Source organism: Rhea americana, unplaced genomic scaffold, assembly GCF_003343005.1.
Source record: "Rhea americana isolate MKP2758 unplaced genomic scaffold, rheAme1 scaffold_87, whole genome shotgun sequence".
Taxonomy (NCBI): Eukaryota; Metazoa; Chordata; class Aves; order Rheiformes; family Rheidae; genus Rhea; species Rhea americana.
This window is the reverse complement of record NW_028187055.1, coordinates 121,733-141,664: the sequence shown is the minus strand read 5'-3', so window position 1 is coordinate 141,664 and position 19,932 is coordinate 121,733. Positions and strand designations below refer to the sequence as shown.

Sequence of the window (19,932 nt, the reverse complement as noted above, 5' to 3'; positions counted from 1 at the left end):
TATACATTTTCCTCACACTTTGAATACTTTCACCTGCTTTTCATATAGGAAGGCATTTTTTTCAGAAAAAATCTTCATTAAAAATTTCCCCCCTTTTCTGACCACTTCTAGAAAATAGTAATACATTTATGTGTGCAATATAAATATATATTAGAGAGAGGACSAAGAAGGAGATGCAGCAATAAACTTCGCATATATAAAAGGCATCTGCAAAGTTGATGAGAATAAACTATTCTTTTTGTCAAGGACAGGACAAGAAGAAATCAACTTGAGTTGTACCAAGGAAAATTTAGATTAGATTTTAGGTAAAATTTCTAACAGAATATTGTCAGTATTGTAACAGATTGCTTAGGGAGTCTATGGAAATTCCCGCAATGGAAATTTTTAATAGTCTCAGTGTATGAGTCAAGTTTGCATACATGTTCAAGAACTGTGTTTGCTACACATTGACTTTTAACTGCATAAAAGGCAGTGGACTTTTCTCCAGAACTTCACACTATTTTAGTAATAAATGTGTGGGGTAGATCAATATAGCTATAAGTCAGAATACATCGTGCCTTCTCCACCCTTACCTGGATTCCTGGATGGTATAAAATTTCATATAATACATCTCTGAGTGATTGAGGGAGGTTGTTTCCTGATTTTTTTTTTTCTGAAGGTGGAGGTCACAGATGCCTAGTGTAACTTAATATTTTTAAGCCAGAGCTAATTGTACACACTTTTTTTTTCTTAATATATACACTATCCAAACCTGATCCTTGCCAGGACGTAGGTACAGAAATGTCAGAAGGACCATATGCTGCTTACACATATGACTAAGCAATGACTGAAATGTGGAGTGTGTGCCATACACGTGCTGCGGACTCATGTGTAGCAGGTGTTCCCATTTTATTTCTGGGAGAAGAAAGATGGAAAAACACCCAGAATCTCCATGATGGTAAAATACCAGACAGGACATGGGAATTTTGGAGATACCTTCTCTAGAAGAGTTTGAGATTGATTAACATGGCATTGCATTCTCTTCCAGATAAAAGTTCCRTGATAGCAGTCTTCCACGAAGTGCAGCACATCCCAGTACATGGCTCACAGCCCAAGAAAACTGGAATTAGACTCTACAAGTCAAACATTTCCACTTGTGCTCTTGTTTATAATGTTTGATGCCAGCAACCGTAAATTTACGAGGTGCTCTGTCTGGGCCTTTAGTGGCTAGGAAGTACAAAGAACGGATCTGAACTGAGCTGAACTGAACTGAAAAGACTTGAGCAAAAAAAAAAAAAAAAAAAAAAAGTTGGGGGGAAAACTGCTTTTTAGTGTGGGTCCAGCAGGAGGAGAAAGTAAAAGGGTAGTTAACATCTCTGCAGTATGGTCAAAGGATCAAGAAGTCTTGAAAACTAAGTAAACAACTTCTTTTAAACAGGCAGCTGTTTTCGGGCTTTCCATGAAATTGTCACATGCGAAATAGAAAAAGCAAATATTAGGTCTTTTCACTGATTTTCAACTATTTGGATCTTTTGATCTTACCAGAATAATCATTCAGAAGCAGACAGCTACCAGAGCTGGGCAAACGGACTTGTCTGTGATAATTCCCTAATGATAGCCAGCTGCTCATATTCATATGTGCAAAGAAAATAATACTGATGGCAGTTTGGGTTCAAGAGAAAGCAAAAAGATGACTTTTTGCTTCTTTAACCAGTCCATTGTCCTTTAATGCCTTCATCTATATTGGTACATGTAATGGCAGAATTTGAACCTAAAAATGCATCTGTTCACAAATTTAACATTAATTCTAAATATGGAGTTTTATCACGTCCCTTAAAAACTCATTGTATCGTGTCCAGAGACTGCATAGTTAAAAATGTAAAAGCCGTAATAGTAGCAATTTATCTGTTGATACTGAAATTTATTCACTACTGTTTCTTCCAACAGTAGGTAATGCCTGTATACTCTGAAAATTACATATGCTTCTTTAAGGCCTCTTTCAACTGTTTTTTTTTGTTTTTTTTTTTTTGTTTTTTTTTTTTTAAGGAAGAAATGCAGAGGTATCCTGAGGTAGTTTTCAAGAGCCATTTAGAAAAATTCAGCATCAATTGACCAGCAATTATATGTAAAAAAATTAAATTATTTTAGAAGTTTATTAAATACTGTAATTTTTCAGAGCTGGTTAGCACTATATTATATTGGTGTTTGGGCTGATGTCATCACTCCCATGATGTGTTGGCCTAGTGTTAATATTTTGAAGTCTAATATTAAGCATGTGGAAAATCATGCCATTTTCAACACCTGTTCATTGTTTTCTTTTTACAATTGAGTATGTTTCTTTCCTTTCATAAAGCATAACCATTACTGCAGCTCATATCCTTAATCTCTTTTTAGCAATTTTGGTGCTAACTGATCTAATAATTGGCCAGGCCACAACAATACTGAGCGCTGAGAAGAGAAAATGAAGATGAGGAAAATATCACCCAGTCCAGCTGGTAACATTTTATTCCTCAAAAGACAAAATTCAGGAATTTCAAAACTCAGAATCATTCAAGGTGCTTTGATACCATCAAACCAGCATTCCTGAAATCTGACCCATGAGGTAGCAAGGAAGTAACAGTTCTCCTCTGCAGGTACCAGGTAACAGCTATTGCAATCTGCATCCATTCCTGCTGTCAGAAAGATGGTGTCACTCCATGTTGTGGATTGGGGAGCAGATTTATGTTGGTTTATAAGGGATGATTATAACAGGATTAAAATTTGATAGGAGCATTTTTAAAGGGGCTAAGTGAAAGCTTAGCTGATTAATGRAACAGCCTATGGATACTCGAAGAATGTTAGAGTAAAGGAATAAAACTGCTGTAATAGACTCAGGCATCATTAAAAGTTGTAAGATGAAAATAAGAAAGCTGTTATACAGGCTTAATTTGTGAGTTAGTGATATGTATAGTTGCTAAGAGATTATTTCAGTTATTAGGAAAAGTGCATCCACATATTTGGCTACTAAAAATATGTCTAGTTATTAGCATATAATATTATTGAATTTCATCCAATAGCTGTAACAATAATCTCACAAAGAAAAAAATCCAGAAAAAWTTATGAATAATACTATTTCTTTTATAAATAGTACTAGCTTTTCAGAAGACCTCACCTTAAGTAATTAATTCTCATTGAGCTCCTGAAGGGTATTGGAATATGTATGATTATTTCCAGTTTACAAGCAAGAGGCAGGGACCATAAATTCCTAGACCTGAAGAAGTTACTGGCAGGAGTTTTCCAAGACCAGAAAGAAAGCCGAAAATAGATTTCTTTCATTTGTTCCTCTTTTCTGCTATGGAACAGTACTCTCTTTGAATTCACTTCAGACTCAGACCAACTGCTAACATATACTGATGAGTTTTAATGAAGTACTTGTATAGTTTGCTTTCCATATTTTAAAAGCATCTAGCATTTATGTATGTGATGGCATAACATTAAATCAATAGGACTACAGAAGATACTTGAAAATAGGATCTTATCTCACAGAGCTTACCATTTTTATTAGTGTTTATAATATTGGTTTGAGGTATTTCACATAATGTTTCCCTGGGCAACTGTTATGAGAGCTTTAAATGTTTAACACTGTCTGGCTGTGCACGCTAATATAACACACGATTTTGCCATTACTATCTGTATGCCTTTTTTTTTTAATCATTTCCTTGCTTTTACAAAATAATGTTCATTTTGGAGAAGAGTCTTGTGGCTGACAAGCTTTTACTAAGAAAGCCACCAGAAGTCCTACCTGGATGGGTGTCAACGTACGATAAATGTTTACTCCTTTTTTGTGCAGGGGTTAGAGGTACTGGGGAAAAGCTCCCAGTGAACTTCTGCATGGGAGCAGAAGTTCATCCAAGGTAAATGGTTCTTCAAATCTGGCCATTTCACAGACAGGGCAAACACCTCTTCTGGAACTTTGTGTGTAACGGGGCTTCTGCAGAAGTCGTGAGCCTCTGTTATACACAAACTGTCAGGAGGGTTTAGTTTACATATCTAACAGAGATGAACCAAAGAACGCTATGGAGTTTAAACGTAACTGTTCTCTGTTGGAACCTCCATGATGTTCTTTGCTTCAGTATAGGTTTCTTTTTTTAGCTGCTATCCTGTATATTATTCTTTCCATGAAAGACAGATCTCTTAAACTCTGTCTTTTCTTTTCTGTCTCATTTCCTATTTTAAAACCATTCAACCTTCTCGATCAGTTCAGAGAATATGCTATACACAGTAACACATGTTTTTCACCTCTTGGTAATGTCTGTTATGTAAAGAAGATATTTCAATCCACGTTTTAGGGCCATGCGTGGACACAGTTCACCTTTCACTCAGAGACAGGCTGATAGGCTGCTCTCAGAAGGTGACAAATATACCTAGAAACTTTTTTCCTTTATTAACCTATGGTAACCTGAGAGCCAGTGGCAGGTCCTGAATTAGCTTATCAACGCTGACTACATGTTGATTCATAAATGACTGTGCAAGAATGCCTTCAGAAACTTTTTAAAACTTCAGCTGTGATTGATTGTAAAAGAGATCTTTGGCCGCTAAAAATAAAGGGAAGACCTTTCAGATTTTTCARTCAGCTAACAGAAGTAATTTTGAAAGGATACTTAGTGCATTACATACTCAAAACTTGCTACATACTCTACCTAATATCCTTCATGTTCCCCATTTAAAGGATGAAGAATCTAAGGTGCAAAGAAGAAATTATTCTCTAGGATCACAAAAGAAGCTTTTGATCCTTTGAACAGGGCAACTTTCTTGGTGATTTCCTACTAGTTGGCTGGCTTTACATGTTGGTTTCTGTAAGAGATACAGCAGAAGTCCAGACTTACCTATATATGGTCAATCTATAGCAGACATTTSTCCAAGGTGGCATTTTCTTTGTATTTTAAAGGCAGTTTTCTTTCAACAGGATGATCCATGCTGGCTTGCTTCTGCTTATGTGGAATATGGTTGACTTGAGATGAGAAGGAGTCCAAGTTTTTTTGTTTTTTTTTTAAGTTCTGTTTTTATTCTTCTAATCAACATGCAAATTGAACAGCAATTCTGACCTACACCTAAGAGGAGTCCCATTCCCAGTCATGACAATTGTTGTTTGTCCAACATTGTATTTCTGGAAAAATGAAAGCCTTTGGCGAAGCAGAAAAAAAGCAAACAAACTGTTAGACTTATGACTACTAGCTGTTGATTTTCAGGAAGAAGTTTACTGGCAGGTGAAACAAAGCAAAGCAATGAGTCTCTCTGTCAAACGTTATATATTGGAATTTGTATGACCAGATCATAGTAAAATATATGACTGTCTTCATTTTTGGAAAATTAGTCCACTCTTGATAAATACAGAAGTAAACAAAGATATTGGCTATGAAGGAAAATTCTATGCATCTGATTTGCTTCTGTGTATAAAGAGCAAGAAATGTGGTAGTCAGAATACAGGGTAGAGGAAATGRCTCTGACTTTTTTCAATATCTGCATTCCAGTGTCTCCTTCTTTCACTTTCTTAAATGTTTTCATAGTTTATCAACTCTATCAATTTCCTTACTGGTAGAAGAAGCTTTTCAAGCAGTGCAAGTTTTCATCTGAAAAATTCACCTTAAGATGTACCAATTTCAAGCAGTCACAGTTAGGGTCCATGTAAAAGTCTTTATTCTCTTTGGAACAGGAATTACAGCCTAGGCTTTCAAAAAGCAACACCACCACTGCCAAAGTGTCTCTACCCTTTGGTACTTCTCACATATCCTGTAGCCCATTTGCAGTAAAATTTCATTGGAGTGCAAATAGTTGTGTTCCTGCTAGGCCGAAATCATTGAACTGAGTGCATTTAGGCTGCTCATCTCTCTAGTCTCTTCTTTTGGAAGTGTGTATATATATATATATGGGTGTGTGTATATATATGTGTGTATATATACATACATATATATATATGTATATATAAAAGAGTGGATCCAAGGCATTATTCTTCCTAAATCATTTAGGTGTCTTTTTCTTCCACTTTAGTCAAATGTATGAGAGTAGTTTTTATATTACTTAAGCTGGCATTGTCATACTAGGCTGTATGCCTGAGCATGAGCAGATTGGACAGGAAACCTTTGCAACTGATGTTGTCCTAAAGCAGCTGATCATCAGACCATTTCCTCCCCGTACCTATGATAGCAAAATGATGACGTCCAGCAGGCAGAGCTCTTTTACATCTTGGCCAAGTCAACAACTTGGCCAAAATATTGATCCAAGTGCTTTACAAAACTAAAGGCCTGATAATGAAATGAACCCCTTCCCCTAAATTCYTCATGTTGCAAACAATGATGTCAGCACATCTGAAAGTTTTAGCATCATGGATATGAAGTTTACTTCCCTTGAAGAGAAATTAGATAAGCTGTTAACTCTGAAAGACAGTGTTCTTAAGAAGCTAATCAGTGTTTCTCAAGAAATCTGTTGCACTGAAAAAGATGTTGAGATTGTAAAGGCAGAAGCGTCTGAATCTGGATCCAGGATGGAATGACACAAAAGTCTGAGAAGTGATGAAATGAAAAAATGCCTTGAAATGAAAAAATCCATTTCTGATATGAATAGGAATGCAGAGTGGCAAGTTAAAAGACTAGACAGACTGAAACAAAGTTACTGGATTACAGAAGCTTGTAGGGCCTTTGGTTAAGGTTAAAACATTAGTAATCTATCATTTAAGTGCAAAACACCATGCTCAAAAATGTAAGCTTTGCAAGGCRGGCTATTATACACAGGGAGCTGAACGTCTTTTTAGTATGCAGATATTCTTTTACACAGGGGATGATGCCCTGCTCAAGAAGAAAAGTGAAAAGATGAGCCTAGGTTTGTTTTTCATCTTGTCAAGAATCATGGCAAGCTATAGATATGTTTTCCCGTATGCTTAGCATTTTCATTTCATTAATATTTAAGAGAGAACAATCCATATGCTTTAAAAAAATGAAATGTATTTGAAGAAACAGTAAGTTTTAGGAGAGAAGATATAGAAAATCATTGATAACTACCTTCATTTTTTTCTAATGATTTCTTTACAGTTATAAAATATAATTAGGGGTCACTGATATTGGTGACAAAAATCAATGTAGATTTCAGTAGAATTGGGTCTTGGCCATCCATTTTACTGTGATAATCAACAGAGTTATAATCATATGGGAAAAATCAAGTGCAGCACTCATGTTATATGCAGTGTGGACCAGATCTCAGTGAAACTGATAAAAAGTCTTTTAAAGAGTACARTGAACTTTGGATCAGGCTGTAGATATGTGTCTGTGTCTATCCTTTATTTCAAAGAACAACTTCAGTGTGCTGTTCTGTCTGGTATTTCTGCTGACATCAGTGAGGAGGGAGGGGTTGTAAACTGGGATTCTAGGTTTACTAGAATTACTAGATTCTAGATTTACTAGAATTACTGTAACTAGAGCTGTGGTTTGTATAAACTTGGGGAGAAAAAAAATGTCCATGTCACCATAACTGGAAGTTTATTATGTTCCTTATAGGCCAGATCAAAAGATGACAAAAATTTCCTGAAAGGCTCTATAGATTATAACAGGCTCTTGTAAGATAACTTGACTATTCTGTTTGGCAAATGAGACAGCAGCATTAGAAAATGAAGAATTTTTTTCTGACGAAGTAGTCTGATATCTAATTAACATAGAATGAACCAAAAGGCTGCTTTTAAACTTCTTGTCTGCTTTACTTTACATTTTTGTTTAAAGGCACAAATAGGTTTCACTGTTTGATATATTTAACAAGTAATTTTTGAGTATGTTTTTCTTAAACTTTTGAGCAGGAAAAGCATTGTGTGATGGGATTAATAGGAAATGGCATTCCTTGAAAAAATAAGTGTCCAGTATTAGTCAGAATGTTCAGATCAGGTAACCAGATGCTTTTTAGCTTGTTTATTCTTAGACAGCCCCACTTCTCAGAAAGACAAAAAGTATTGGAGCCAGCATAGGAAACTTAATAGTTGTCAGTACAAATATATAGCAGCAGAGGAGCATCTTGTAAAGCTCTGTCAGTTGATCTGGCCGATCTGCCTCTTGTAAGGATATGAAATGCTGCAGCCTTGTTTCAAAAGCATCAATAACAGAGTGGAAAAATTGCTGCCTTGACAATGGATAGAAACAACAAAACTGATTTTTACAGATTTTTGAAAATCTAGTTGGACTGGTTCCAATAAAGGAATTTTAACAAAAGAGAAGTTTTCATCTTTTGTACTATTATCCTGATGGGAAAACAGTAATTATTTTGAGTGTCTAAGTTTAAAGCTTCTTTTTACTTTTTAAAACATCAATGAAAATGTCTGTTGTAAAAGCCCGGTCGTCTAACCTATTTATAAATACAAACTGAATCAGGCTTGGGATGTTAATGGATTGGTAACTTGTGGAGGCCTGAGTAGGTATGAGGCTCCATGGTAGAAACATGCAGTAGGAGAAAGAAGGACACTGTAATGGATTCAGTGGTGAATTTGTGGGAGCACAGTCTGTATAGCAGAGGGCACAGGTGACAGGCAGCAGCAGGAGAACGAGGACRTGTTCCTGGCAGACTGGAAGTCACCAGTTTAACACAGAGGTCACAGATGCCCAGGGAAGAGTTAAGAGCTATGAAGAGTCTGAAAGTGGAGGGTAAAGGGCTTGGATTTGGTAAAACAAAGGGAATCACTGCAAAAGACCCCAAAAGCAGAGCAGCAAGTGGAGTCTCTTTATTTCAAAAACAGCTCCATTTGTAATCCCCTCACTAATTAATTTTTTGTTTAGGAAGACTTTCACTGATGTTGAGTGGAATTAGTAGGAATTTGTCTAGCATGAGGGCTTACTAAAAGCAGCACAAGCGCATCTGGAATCACACTGGTGATATTATTACGTTGTTAATATTTTGTTTGTTTTATTAGATAACACACATGTGTTAACTTGTCATTGCCTTCTTCTGTGTGTGTTTGATTTATTATAAAAGGACCATCATAAAATTGTCAGGCTATCCTGTGAACAGCAGCTGGCTTTAGTAAACACTTAGTTATCCTGGTTTTAAGTAAAAACAGACTTGAATTCAGCTCTGCATTAAGAATAATGGAGCATGGTCTGATATCCTTCAGCAGAAACTGCTGAACKTGGCTTCAGTTTAGTAGAAGCCAGCATTTATCAGTGCTGAGGGCACAGACTGACCTCTGCCTGAGGGGATAGAAATAGTATCTCTGAGAAAATTAGCAAAAAGGCTGGTTCATGAGACACTCTGAAGTTGGTTGCTTGTGCTCTGCCTGTTACATATTCAAAATGGATTTACAAATGAGGTTTTATATGGTTCTGACAAAAGCAAAAAGAAAAGCAAAGGAATGGAGAAACAGGGGTTAGATTTCTTCTCACCTGTGCAGAAGCAGAGTTTTATGCCTGAAGTGTGCCCTTGATGCCTGTGGCATAGCAATGAAAAAACCTAGCAGGCTGGGTTTACTGAAAAAAACCCTTACTTACATTAACTCAATCCTTATCACTGTCTCTAGTCCCCACTTGAAGATACTTTGAACAATACTGACCTTGGAGAAGTCCTAGCCTGTAGTCAACAAGGCCAACATCTCTTTTATTGCAGGTAGGCTCCATATTGCAGTACTGAGCAACCCTGCAATCACTTCAGGCATACGCTGACCTGTTGTTTCCGTATGTCAACAAGTTAGGTAATCCATTCACTACAGTTAACGCTGAAGGACACTGTGCACTGCTGGAGGTGGTCAGATATTTTGGATGAGTGCCCTTTCATTTTCCACTCTCCCCTAGCTACCAGCAATTGGCACCTCTTAGTTCTGATGGCAGGTCTATCTTATAAATATCTGACTGTCCCCCGACTGGTTCTGCAAAATAATCTAATTATTTTTAGTTACTAGTAGGCTGTGTAATGGATGGCTGTGGATACATCTGGATAAGGCAGTACACTGTGTTTGCATATTGCTTAGTCACCTGCCCTCCCATCCTTACATCTTTAGAGAGGTGATTTTTGCTTTATTAACTGTAGGATTTGTTTGTATTTTTTAACTGACTCATTTTACAGAACCAGAATAAGCAGAACCAGAATAAGCAGAAAGCAGTTGAAAAGGTAGAACAAAGAGGGTATTCACCCCTGTCAGGAGAAGAGAGGAGGAATGGGAGACAGGTAAAGAGGTGGTGATAAGCAGCTGGGGTACGTAAATTTTCTGCCAGTTTCAGCAGCAACTGGAAAAATTTCCAGATCACAGGCTCCAAAGGAACTTCATGAGCTCTGCAAAATATAGGGATCACTCTCTTCTGAAGCAAAATTTCTGCTTTCCTGCCTTTTACAGCCATCCTGAAATACTTTCACTGCCACTGGTTAGTTTATTTCTGTTTTGGGTTAGAGTTACAATATTGTGTAATCTGCAGACACTTCATGCTTTGTCAGTCTTGCCAAACATCTCCCAGCCATTTTCCACCAAGTAGGGAGATCAATCCAATTGACCAAGGTCAGCGGAGATCAATCCAATAAAAGCAGAAGGTTCCTTGAAGAAATGAGACAGTGGTAGGAGAGACTTGCTCAGACAAGAGATCTTTGCCCACTCCAGTGGTCAAAATCAATCTTTTGCTATCAGATTTTCTAGCCAGTTAGTCAACTTTTAGGTGATGACTCCTCTCAGCCCTGTCAGGAGCCAGGTACATCCATCAGTAGAAGGGATACCATGCTTGAATGCCTCCTTCAGTATAAGAGTGCCATTGCAATTATGTGCTGGGTCTCAACTATGCTAGCTTTTGATGACAAGATTAACTGCTATGGAATGAAATTAATTTGGTGTCATCCTGGCGGCATCCTGGGTTTTGCACATACACACAGCAATGATGAACAGCAATGACGACTTRCTGGGCAACAGCCCCAGCAGAGTCTGGGGTGAGTCCAAGCACATTCCATTCAACGTGTGCTGCCTTCATGGTGAGGTGCCACAGGAAAAAGTGTGTATATAAAGGGGAAATAAAGAAATCCTAGATCTTTTTTCCTTACCCCCCCAACCAAAACCTCTTCTTGTTAAAAGAATTGTGTTATTAGGAAACCTATGTTTTTGGAATCCAATTAAAATCAATCATCAAAGCTGTAGAGGATGATTTTTGAAGTTTATAATGTTTTGCAAATCTTCCAAAAATGCTATTTCCCCAAAGTAACTGGTGAAGGGCAGTTCAAGAAGTCTGAACATATTTGCTATGCATATCATTGCATGCTTAGCTCAAATAAATTAGAAAAACTAAAAAGTATTCTCTAACAGTGAGGCTACTTAATTGATATAGTAACACAGAATTGCCTGAAATAGTTTGATAAGTGGGTGGTTTATGTCCATAGTTGGAAAATGTCTGCTAGCAACAGATTTAGTGGTCATTATTGCAGGACTCCATGTATTCTGCAGATGTTGAAATTATGCCAGTCAACAAGTTAAAAATCTGCTTTCAAAACTCTTCTTATGCCTCATGTTAACTCTCTTAAATGACAGTGGCTGGACCTTCAGGTGAAAGGTGTTCAAAAGCAGCCTACTGTTGTCTGTGCAGTATCCTGTGTCTTCACTATAGCAGATAGCCTGCTATAGGCCATGAGCTCAGTCATGACTCTGGTTCCATGAATGCCTCTTCCACTCTTGATGGTAAGACTGCCTGTTTTGAGAAGCACAGGAGGCATCAACATGCATTCTAACACTACCAGGTCTCTGTCATACAGTACCTTCTCCCATATACCAACATGTAGATGCTGAGAGCATCTACTGTACTAAGCTTGGGTGGCAAAGCCAATGGCATATATTTGGCTGTTAAAAAGATGAAATAATCACAAATCTCAGATAACTTAATCATGTTGATAATGGATGATGATCAGGTGTTATACAAAATCTGGATAACTTGTCACAAGAAAGCTTTGCAAAGTGTTTTAAGAACCTGGGAAACAGACACTAAGTGAGTAAGAAATGTCTTATTCACATGTACAAGTTTCTGTGTCTTAGTATCAGCTGATTGAATCTTCAGAATAATGTCTTGGTATCAAATGAAACATGATGGAGTGATAAAGGAGATCTAAGTAAAAGCTTGGGGTTGCTTCATGAGGCCATTTATTATAAACTTATTTTCAGCAGGAAAAAAAATCAAAGAGTTTTATTAGGTGAATAAAAAAATTGAAAGCTAGAAAAACATTCCAAGGTTAGGCCTGGTACTGTACAAAGAAGGAATTTAACTAAGTACAGCTCATTAAAAAGGAGTCAGATGTCTATAAAAAGCATTAATTTTTGACTGCATTTGAAATTGCTGTTAAAATATATTCATATATATGCTTACTTATTGCTTAATTTCTGCTGGTTTCATAAAGAACTTTCTAAAGTTAATTTAAATAATTTCCAAAGGCGTTTTTTTTTTCCATTGGTCTACACTGAGTTTTTGGCCTCTTGAGTATATCATATTATCCTGTTATCACTGCACGGGCTTTTAGTCTGTCTCTGTTACTTAAAGTCTAGCAATGCTCTGTATGAAAGCATATGTTTAAGTCCAGAAAATGTCTTTTTGAATACACAGTACCAACTTGTGTAGATACACACACCTTTTTGCTTCTGTATATTTTGCAGGCTCACAATGTAGCCTTAGATATTTAACCTTTTCTCGAGTTAAAATGAAAGCTGAAAGTTCTGGGCTAGTATGAATAGGGGAAATGGCTGTAGTGCCATAAACCTCATTATACATATTCACACCCTTAAAGGAAGGGAAAAATAAAGTGGAGGCATAATTTCCACAAAGAAATACTGTTTCTTATAATTTTAGAAATTAAGACTAAAGAAATATCTCCTATCATCAAAGCACAGGAAGATAAATACATAAATAAATAAAATCCCATAAGGATTAAGTTAAAAGGACCCTGAAGAAAGCAGTGTTAACAGACTGAAGGAACAAGAGTGTTATGAAGAGTAGAGGGGTGACTGGCTTTTTGGATGTCATTAACAGACTACCATGCTTTTCAGATGAGATTTTCAGAGAAGTTTGATGGTCTTGGGTGCTCACAAATTGTAGACTGACAAAGTGGCTGCCCCCATCCCCCGCCAGCCTTAAGGAGGTGAGGAGATCAAATATCACAYGGATAAATGTCCTAGACAAATTAAAGGGGGCTTTTTATTGCCTACCCTAGAGTGCAGCTGACTGGCCCTCTGGAAGGAACTCCATACATTGATTTCCTATGCTCTGTAAAATCTGGCACAATACAATGCTTTGAGGGAAAGAAATAATGAGTGAAAGTTCATATTTTTATTACTGGATTAAGATTTGACAACTTGAAGTTACRTGTAGCTGCTAAAGGCAAAACCCTCCACATGGAGAAAACTGGAACATGCAYGTGTAGACTGCTGCTGTGTCCTATAGGTATTATCATCAGTCAAGCATCTAGTCCTTATGTTAGTTTTTCTTATGCTAGTGCACTAAAAGTTGGCCCTAAATTTATTGCAAACAGCCATATGTATTGATTATGAAGGATAACAGTAAATGCTCTGAGCTGTTTCATTTTATGTTCATTTTTTGTCTCATTTGAATTAGTATGAGTGCCTCATCGACTGTTAAAATGTAAGTGATTAGGAATGATGCTTGAATAAACACTGTAGTAATTTATGTAACTCTTTGGCAGTTTCAGATGTTCAGCATCATCCAATGTTCCACTAGACGGATTTTCAAAAGCTGGCTTCTGTATTTCACACCTGCAAACTACAGGAATATTTAGTAGGAAGCACTGTGTGCCTGCAATTAATTTTGAAGACAGAAATGAAATCTGGCCCCATGCATCAAAGAGCTTGGAGACTGTTTCTCTGGTTATTTGCTCAGCTGACTCTGTTTGATYGGAGTTGATGTCCACAGCAGCTTGGTGAGGTTGACATTCTTACAGGAATCCGAGTGCATTACTAATTGCAGTCACATTGCAGAGTGAATCAGTCCAAGGTTTTGCCCTTCTTTTTTTTAGGACTTCTCATCATGAAAAACAAAGTGAGCACTGGTTGTTTCATTACGATCCATCTGGAGCCACAACATTCACATTTAGGTTCTGTGTGAGCAAGGCTCCAGTGTATATCTATGATTTCAAGAGTTCTTATGTGCTAGTGTTTAGACCTTTTTCAATTTGCAGCTTGTAACTTCACTCCTTGTAACTAGGATCCACTCTATCCCAAATGACTATTGGTCTCAGTTCTCATGCTCATAGTACAGTTTCTTTGTCCCTTGTAGATCAGGATTTTCCAAAGCAGACCTCTGAAATCCTTTCATGCAGTTTCATCCAGTTTTTCTTATTTCTCTTTGCTCCTGATGAAGTTTTCTTTCCTTTGAATGCAGTGTTTGTAGAGGATACACATTGCTTTAATTTTGTGCTGGTTTTCTRTATAGCCTGATAAATTAAAAGGAAAAAATGAAGCATAAAAAATGCAGAGGGCTTACCAGAACATATGTTTAGCAGTGGAACCAATTCATGCCTAGAGCCCAACCATGAACAAGCAGCAGGACTGCTTGCGTGATTAAGACACACAAAATTACATGCCTGGCCATGTGTATTTTGTCAAAATAGGCATTATGCTGTTGCAGTTGGTTGACTCAAAGAGAGAAAGCAGTCTCTCTGGAAAATAATTGGAGGTATCTATTTTTCACACACTTTGGACCTATTACTATTAATAATGCYTGTTGCATAGTACTGTAAGAGGAGGAAGGCGGATGGAAAAGGTAGAAAAGGAGTACTGTGAAACAACAGACATCATTGACTGCTGTGATCATGTTCTATAGCAAGTCTAGGATTGGCCAAGGAAAATGCACACTGAACAAACTGCATAGAAATATTTATTAGTAAATAGTCACCAGGGTAACAATAATGATGAAGATTTTATGAGGAGGAAGCGTAGTATAAAGCTCCTCTAGATGTCGCTATAAYATTGTAAAATGTAGACAAGAGTAAGCTACAAAGCTGACGTGGTTTATGCACTCTGATTCCTGGTAACCATTTTGGTCACCCTATAATAAATTATTGGCTCATTAAAAAAGCTGTTACCAGATGTTGATTAACAGTAAAAATCTTTTTGAAATCTGTCAGTAAGACAGTTTTGGATATTTTACTAGAATATTAAATAYTCATAGCTTTGGTTTAACCAACCTAGTTTTTAAAAGCTAGAGGGTGATGCAAGGAAACAGCTCATTCCTGGATAGCTGTTTCTTTTAGTCCTTCAGGCTCAATTCTGATCTTTTCTGGTCTGTGTTTATGCTAACAGTGATGTTGGTTTTAATGGAGATCATTCCCTCTGCTTTACACTGGTACCAATCAAGTCTGTTTAACAGTGATCAAAGTAATCATTTATAAGAGAAGGTTGAGTTAGATCAYAGAGTACTTATATTTGACCAAACATATCAGGCTGCAGTTTCATACGTAACTATGAAATATGAACACTGTATACACTGACTGTTATATCAATTGTCTTCTCCACAGGTCATCAAAGAAATTTCGTATTTAAGTGAAACAGAAACAAATCCTATAAAAGAACAGAAACCACCAGATGCCACAGGTTAGAATATTTTTTTTTTGAACAGTTTCTAATTCCTAAGTGTACAGCTACAGAGCCCATACTTTCTCAAGATATAGGCCATTCTCTCCTGAAAAGTTGCAGTGAAGGTGGGTGGTAGTCTGAAATGTGTGCTTGCCAACATGAGTGAGAGTTGTTTGAGCAGCATCAAGCTACTTTTCATATGCCTATGCATTTGGTATCAAACTGCTCCAAAAAAATGCTTTGTGTGAGTTTATTAACCTTGAATTTGCTGACAATACGTTTGAGTGAGAAAAACATTTCCAGTGAATCTCTGATCCATGGTATCCTGATTTTAAAGAGAGTACTCTGTGGAAGTTCATAGCCCTACTGTCAGTAGTCTTCTAAGACTTACACTGACCTTGAAAATTAGAGAGAAAAGCAAGTACCTACTTCAGAAAACAGAAATTATGCTATGCGTGCAAGTCCTGATTTAATATGCTTGTTAACTCTCAGAGAATTACTGACAGATTCCTCGGTAATTTGTTTACTTACAGAGGGGGCCATCCAGACAAACCAGTCCTGCTCTCACAAAGAGAAAATTCATAAGCTCAACAAGGAAAATGCCAAGAAGGCAAGTTCTGTTCTGTTTCAAATGGATTCTGCCAGATTTTACACTGAAGGGCTAAAGAAGAAGGGAGAAAGTTTGGCTTTTGAAAACTATTACAAATACAGGAGTAGCTCAATTCAGCAGTCCTTCACTACAGAAGAGCAAAAAGAAGATGCTGTTGGTGATGGTTGTCAAAGGGTAGCTGGACAGGAAACAGCAAGTGAGTCTCTAGCATGCAGGAAGAGGAAGGAGAAACATCAAGTGTCTGAAGATGAAAGACAAGAGGAAAGGGAAGATGAAGAGGAGGGAGATGCTGATGAGAATGAAGAAGAGGTTGATGAACCACCAGCTGCTTCTCAAAATGAAGATGAGGCAGGAGAAAGCCACTGTCAAGAGGCACCACAGGAAAGGTAAGATCTGAAACCCAGTCTACTCCTTCTTAAGGAGCTCATGATGTAGAAAACCATATATTTCAAATTTCAAGTCAAAGTGGCCAGTAAATATAAATATTGGTGAAAATCCAGCACAATAGCAAAGCTAGAATGAGTTTATTAGTCTGATCTGAGCTCAAAGCTGAATTTAGACCTTTAAAACAGACTGGCAAGCAATCTCCCCCACAGATTGCTGGTACAAGCAGACTGTGTTCGTTGCTTGCTTGGAAATAAAGGTTAGGAACAAGGGAATTATATTAGGCTATTCTTCATCTCTGAGGACAAATCTCCCTCTTTGTGTCATGTTTATATTCCAGCACTATGTAACCCGTGAGCAAAGGAAGGTTATGTTAGACCATATACCAACTGGGACTTAAGTTACTACAAGATTTAGTAATGAYGTAGTAACATAACACTGTGACACTTTTTCCCAGGGAATTAAACTGATGATAAACTTATTTGCTATAATTCTGTGCTGCGTTTGTTCATAGCCCTTCAGGGATAAAGCATTTTAAGCTCTCGAGAACCTTTATGAACAGAGTGAAATCCCAGTGCCATCCCAGTGCTATGAAGGTGAGATCGATAGCCAAACGCTAAAATCAGAAGAATTCAGGCAGTCATTTCAGCAAAGGAGAATTATTTTGCTGTCATGGTTAACTTAGTGGTTATTTTATTGTTCAAAGTGAATGTTAAAGCAGTTTATTTAATTTTATTATTTTACACCATGAAGTGAAATAACTTAATGTTACTTGGATGCAATATATGTCTAGGCATTTTTCACCTATGTTTCTAAATTTGCTCTGCTTTACATGTACCTTGCTCTAATGCCATGTTTTGTCCTTACAGGTGCAAAGGCTGCGAAAAAGGTACAGGAAATTATAGTTCAGTTACTGAGTAGACCTGCCAATTTGAGCATAGTAGTAGCAATAAGCATCGAGTGAATGCTGAAGGCTTTAACAAAAATGACAACAAAAACAGCAACCTAGATGCAGAAAATGCTGATAGCCTATGTAAAACTAAAAAAGCTCTTATGGGACGTGTTGCTAAAGGCAGAAATAAAACAGTTAATTCCACTGGTATTGACAGTGCTGATCAGACAGAGATATCTGTAGGAGAGAATGATTTTGTGACTGTAGTTAATAGGGGGGGAAAGGAGTGCATGGTAACTGCAAGTGAAAACTGTTGTTCATGGGCCACATCCTAAGCTCAGGGGAAATAGCACGGTTCTCTTTGCTTCTAACAAACTATACCAGTGTTTATTACCTGAGGAGATGGCTTATATTTTTTTAAAGGCTTCAATTCTGAAGCCTGATTCTGAGAATCAGGAAATTTGTTGCAACTAATTTGCTCTGCCACAACTACTTTGCTGATACTATCTTATTTCCATCTTCTTTTAATAACAGAGAGTTACAGACATAGAGTGGAGGGAGAAATTACGCTATGTGTGGCAAAACCARGAATGTAATTTGTTGACCTATGGAAATGCTGAAAATGTGTTAAAACAGACTCTGCAACATTCTGGATGCAGCCCACAAAATCAGATTGCTTGTATTAATACCATTGCAATCTGAAGTGAGAACAACTGCAACCTATAAAATAAATAAATGCAAACTTTTGTGTGGAGGTCTGACAGATGAACAGTCAGATAAGTGGGTTCAGGCACTGAACTCTGATTCATTGCTCATGAGAGTGGAACAGAGATTTCTAATGTTAGACCTTTATCTTGAGAATTTCAGTGGCTTATCCCTGTAAATGAAATGATGGCACATGAAATGGTGGCCTGAAGGATCCTAAGATCCGTGTGTGTGTGTGTGTGTGTGTGCATGTGCATGCATAAGACACAGAATGAATTTCTTTGCTTTGGGACAGTGGGGAGGGTGGAAAAGGGAAACTTTTATAAAATGACTGTGCTAGGCTCTTGAATTCTGTAATAGAAACAGGAGATGATAGTATACTAAAATTCTCAACTCTATAAGGTGTCCTCAGGTCTGGTAGATATCAAGGATGACATTAGAGCGGCAGCTCACTTGAAATATCTTTAGATCTGTAGCAGTAGGTCATTCCTGAATAAGGAGATGTCGCCTTCTGTGTGCAAGAAAGGAGAAAACAGAGGATTTATCATTGAGAAAATCTTGAGAACTAAAACTTGGGTTCTATACTGAAGTATTTTTCATATTCCTTAGGAAGAAAACCTGAGATGGAAGGTCAAATTAGAGGATCATACTCTAATGATCCCTTCARGCCTATGAATACTTCCTTGCCTAAAGTTTGGTAGCATTTCAGAGCTGAGCAAAAAAAATGTTTAAAAAACTATTTTCTTCTCTAACTTACTTAGACTCTTGGAGTTTGTGTCCTTAGGGTCAAATTATACCTTTAGGGTAGAGGTGTTCATGGCATTTTTTAAGTGTTGGTAACAGTAAAAGGCTCATACTTAAAGACATCCAATTCAAGCTCTGCAGAATCCCAAGTAGGTGGCAAACTTCCAGAAGCCCAAGCTTTTCACAATTCTTTGACCATGAACTAACTTCCTGGCCATGTAAATTATAACACTGTCAAAAAACTCTAGGTACACAGCTGGCCTCTTGGAAAAATGGATGTTCACTGTGAATAAGGACAATCCTCTGTTACGTTAATGACCAAAGTGTTCTTGCCAGCTATATGCTGTCATGTTTTTTTTGTTTATGCTTTTAATCATTTTCACTGAAGTAATGTTCAGTTTTAAAATTGCTTCACAAGCTCCACACAAAAGGGAGCTGGCATTCCAAACCAGAGAGCTCATATTGAAATGCTGTGGCTCTAGACCTCCTAACCAGTTGAAGAAGTATTTGTCACTTTTTGGTCAGCCAAAGGTCTCTCTCGGGAATATCAATCAAATGAAAAACAACGTGGGTATGAAACTGAAATCACAACAACCTAAAAAAAATCTGAAGAGAAATTAGGCATGCAGGKCTGGTCTCCAGCAGGGATTTTGACACCACCAGGCAGTATGGTCCAGCATGTGGATTTCTGGACAATAATACCAGAGATCTACATTTGTGCTGAAACTTCATAGCTGCTGCTGTGTGATTTTGGGAACCCATTCCCCTCTTTAACCTTCTACCTGCCAGCTACCCTCCATCATGTACACAAGCCATAAATATGATCTTTAAAAATGATGACTACACTGAGGAAAATGAAAAGTTATGCCAATCAGATGACCAGCAGAGAAGGGAATACTTCACCATGAACAGCATAAGCAGGCAAATAGCCCCTTGCAGCTGGACCAAGAGGAGAGCTCAGTCTCTCTTCTTACCCCCCCCCAAGAGAGTTATAGTACATTTTCATTTATCAGCAGTCCCAGAGGGAAAAAAAAAAAAAAAAAAAAAAAAACAGTGAGAGAAAAAGAGGTTCTG

The 19,932-nt window shown here is 37.4% G+C and overlaps 1 protein-coding gene across 1 annotated transcript in view; it reads left to right on the top strand.

Moving 5' to 3' along the window:
* LOC146584969 (myosin light chain kinase 2, skeletal/cardiac muscle-like) overlaps positions 1-19,932 on the top strand; it is a 72,838-nt gene that overhangs the window by 43,037 nt on the left and 9,869 nt on the right. The window contains exons 3-5 of the mRNA XM_085323776.1: positions 15,466-15,541; positions 16,057-16,519; positions 17,387-17,406. Of these exons, the coding sequence (XP_085179902.1) occupies positions 15,466-15,541; positions 16,057-16,519; positions 17,387-17,406 (559 nt within the window). The remainder of the gene's footprint in view (positions 1-15,465; positions 15,542-16,056; positions 16,520-17,386; positions 17,407-19,932) is intronic.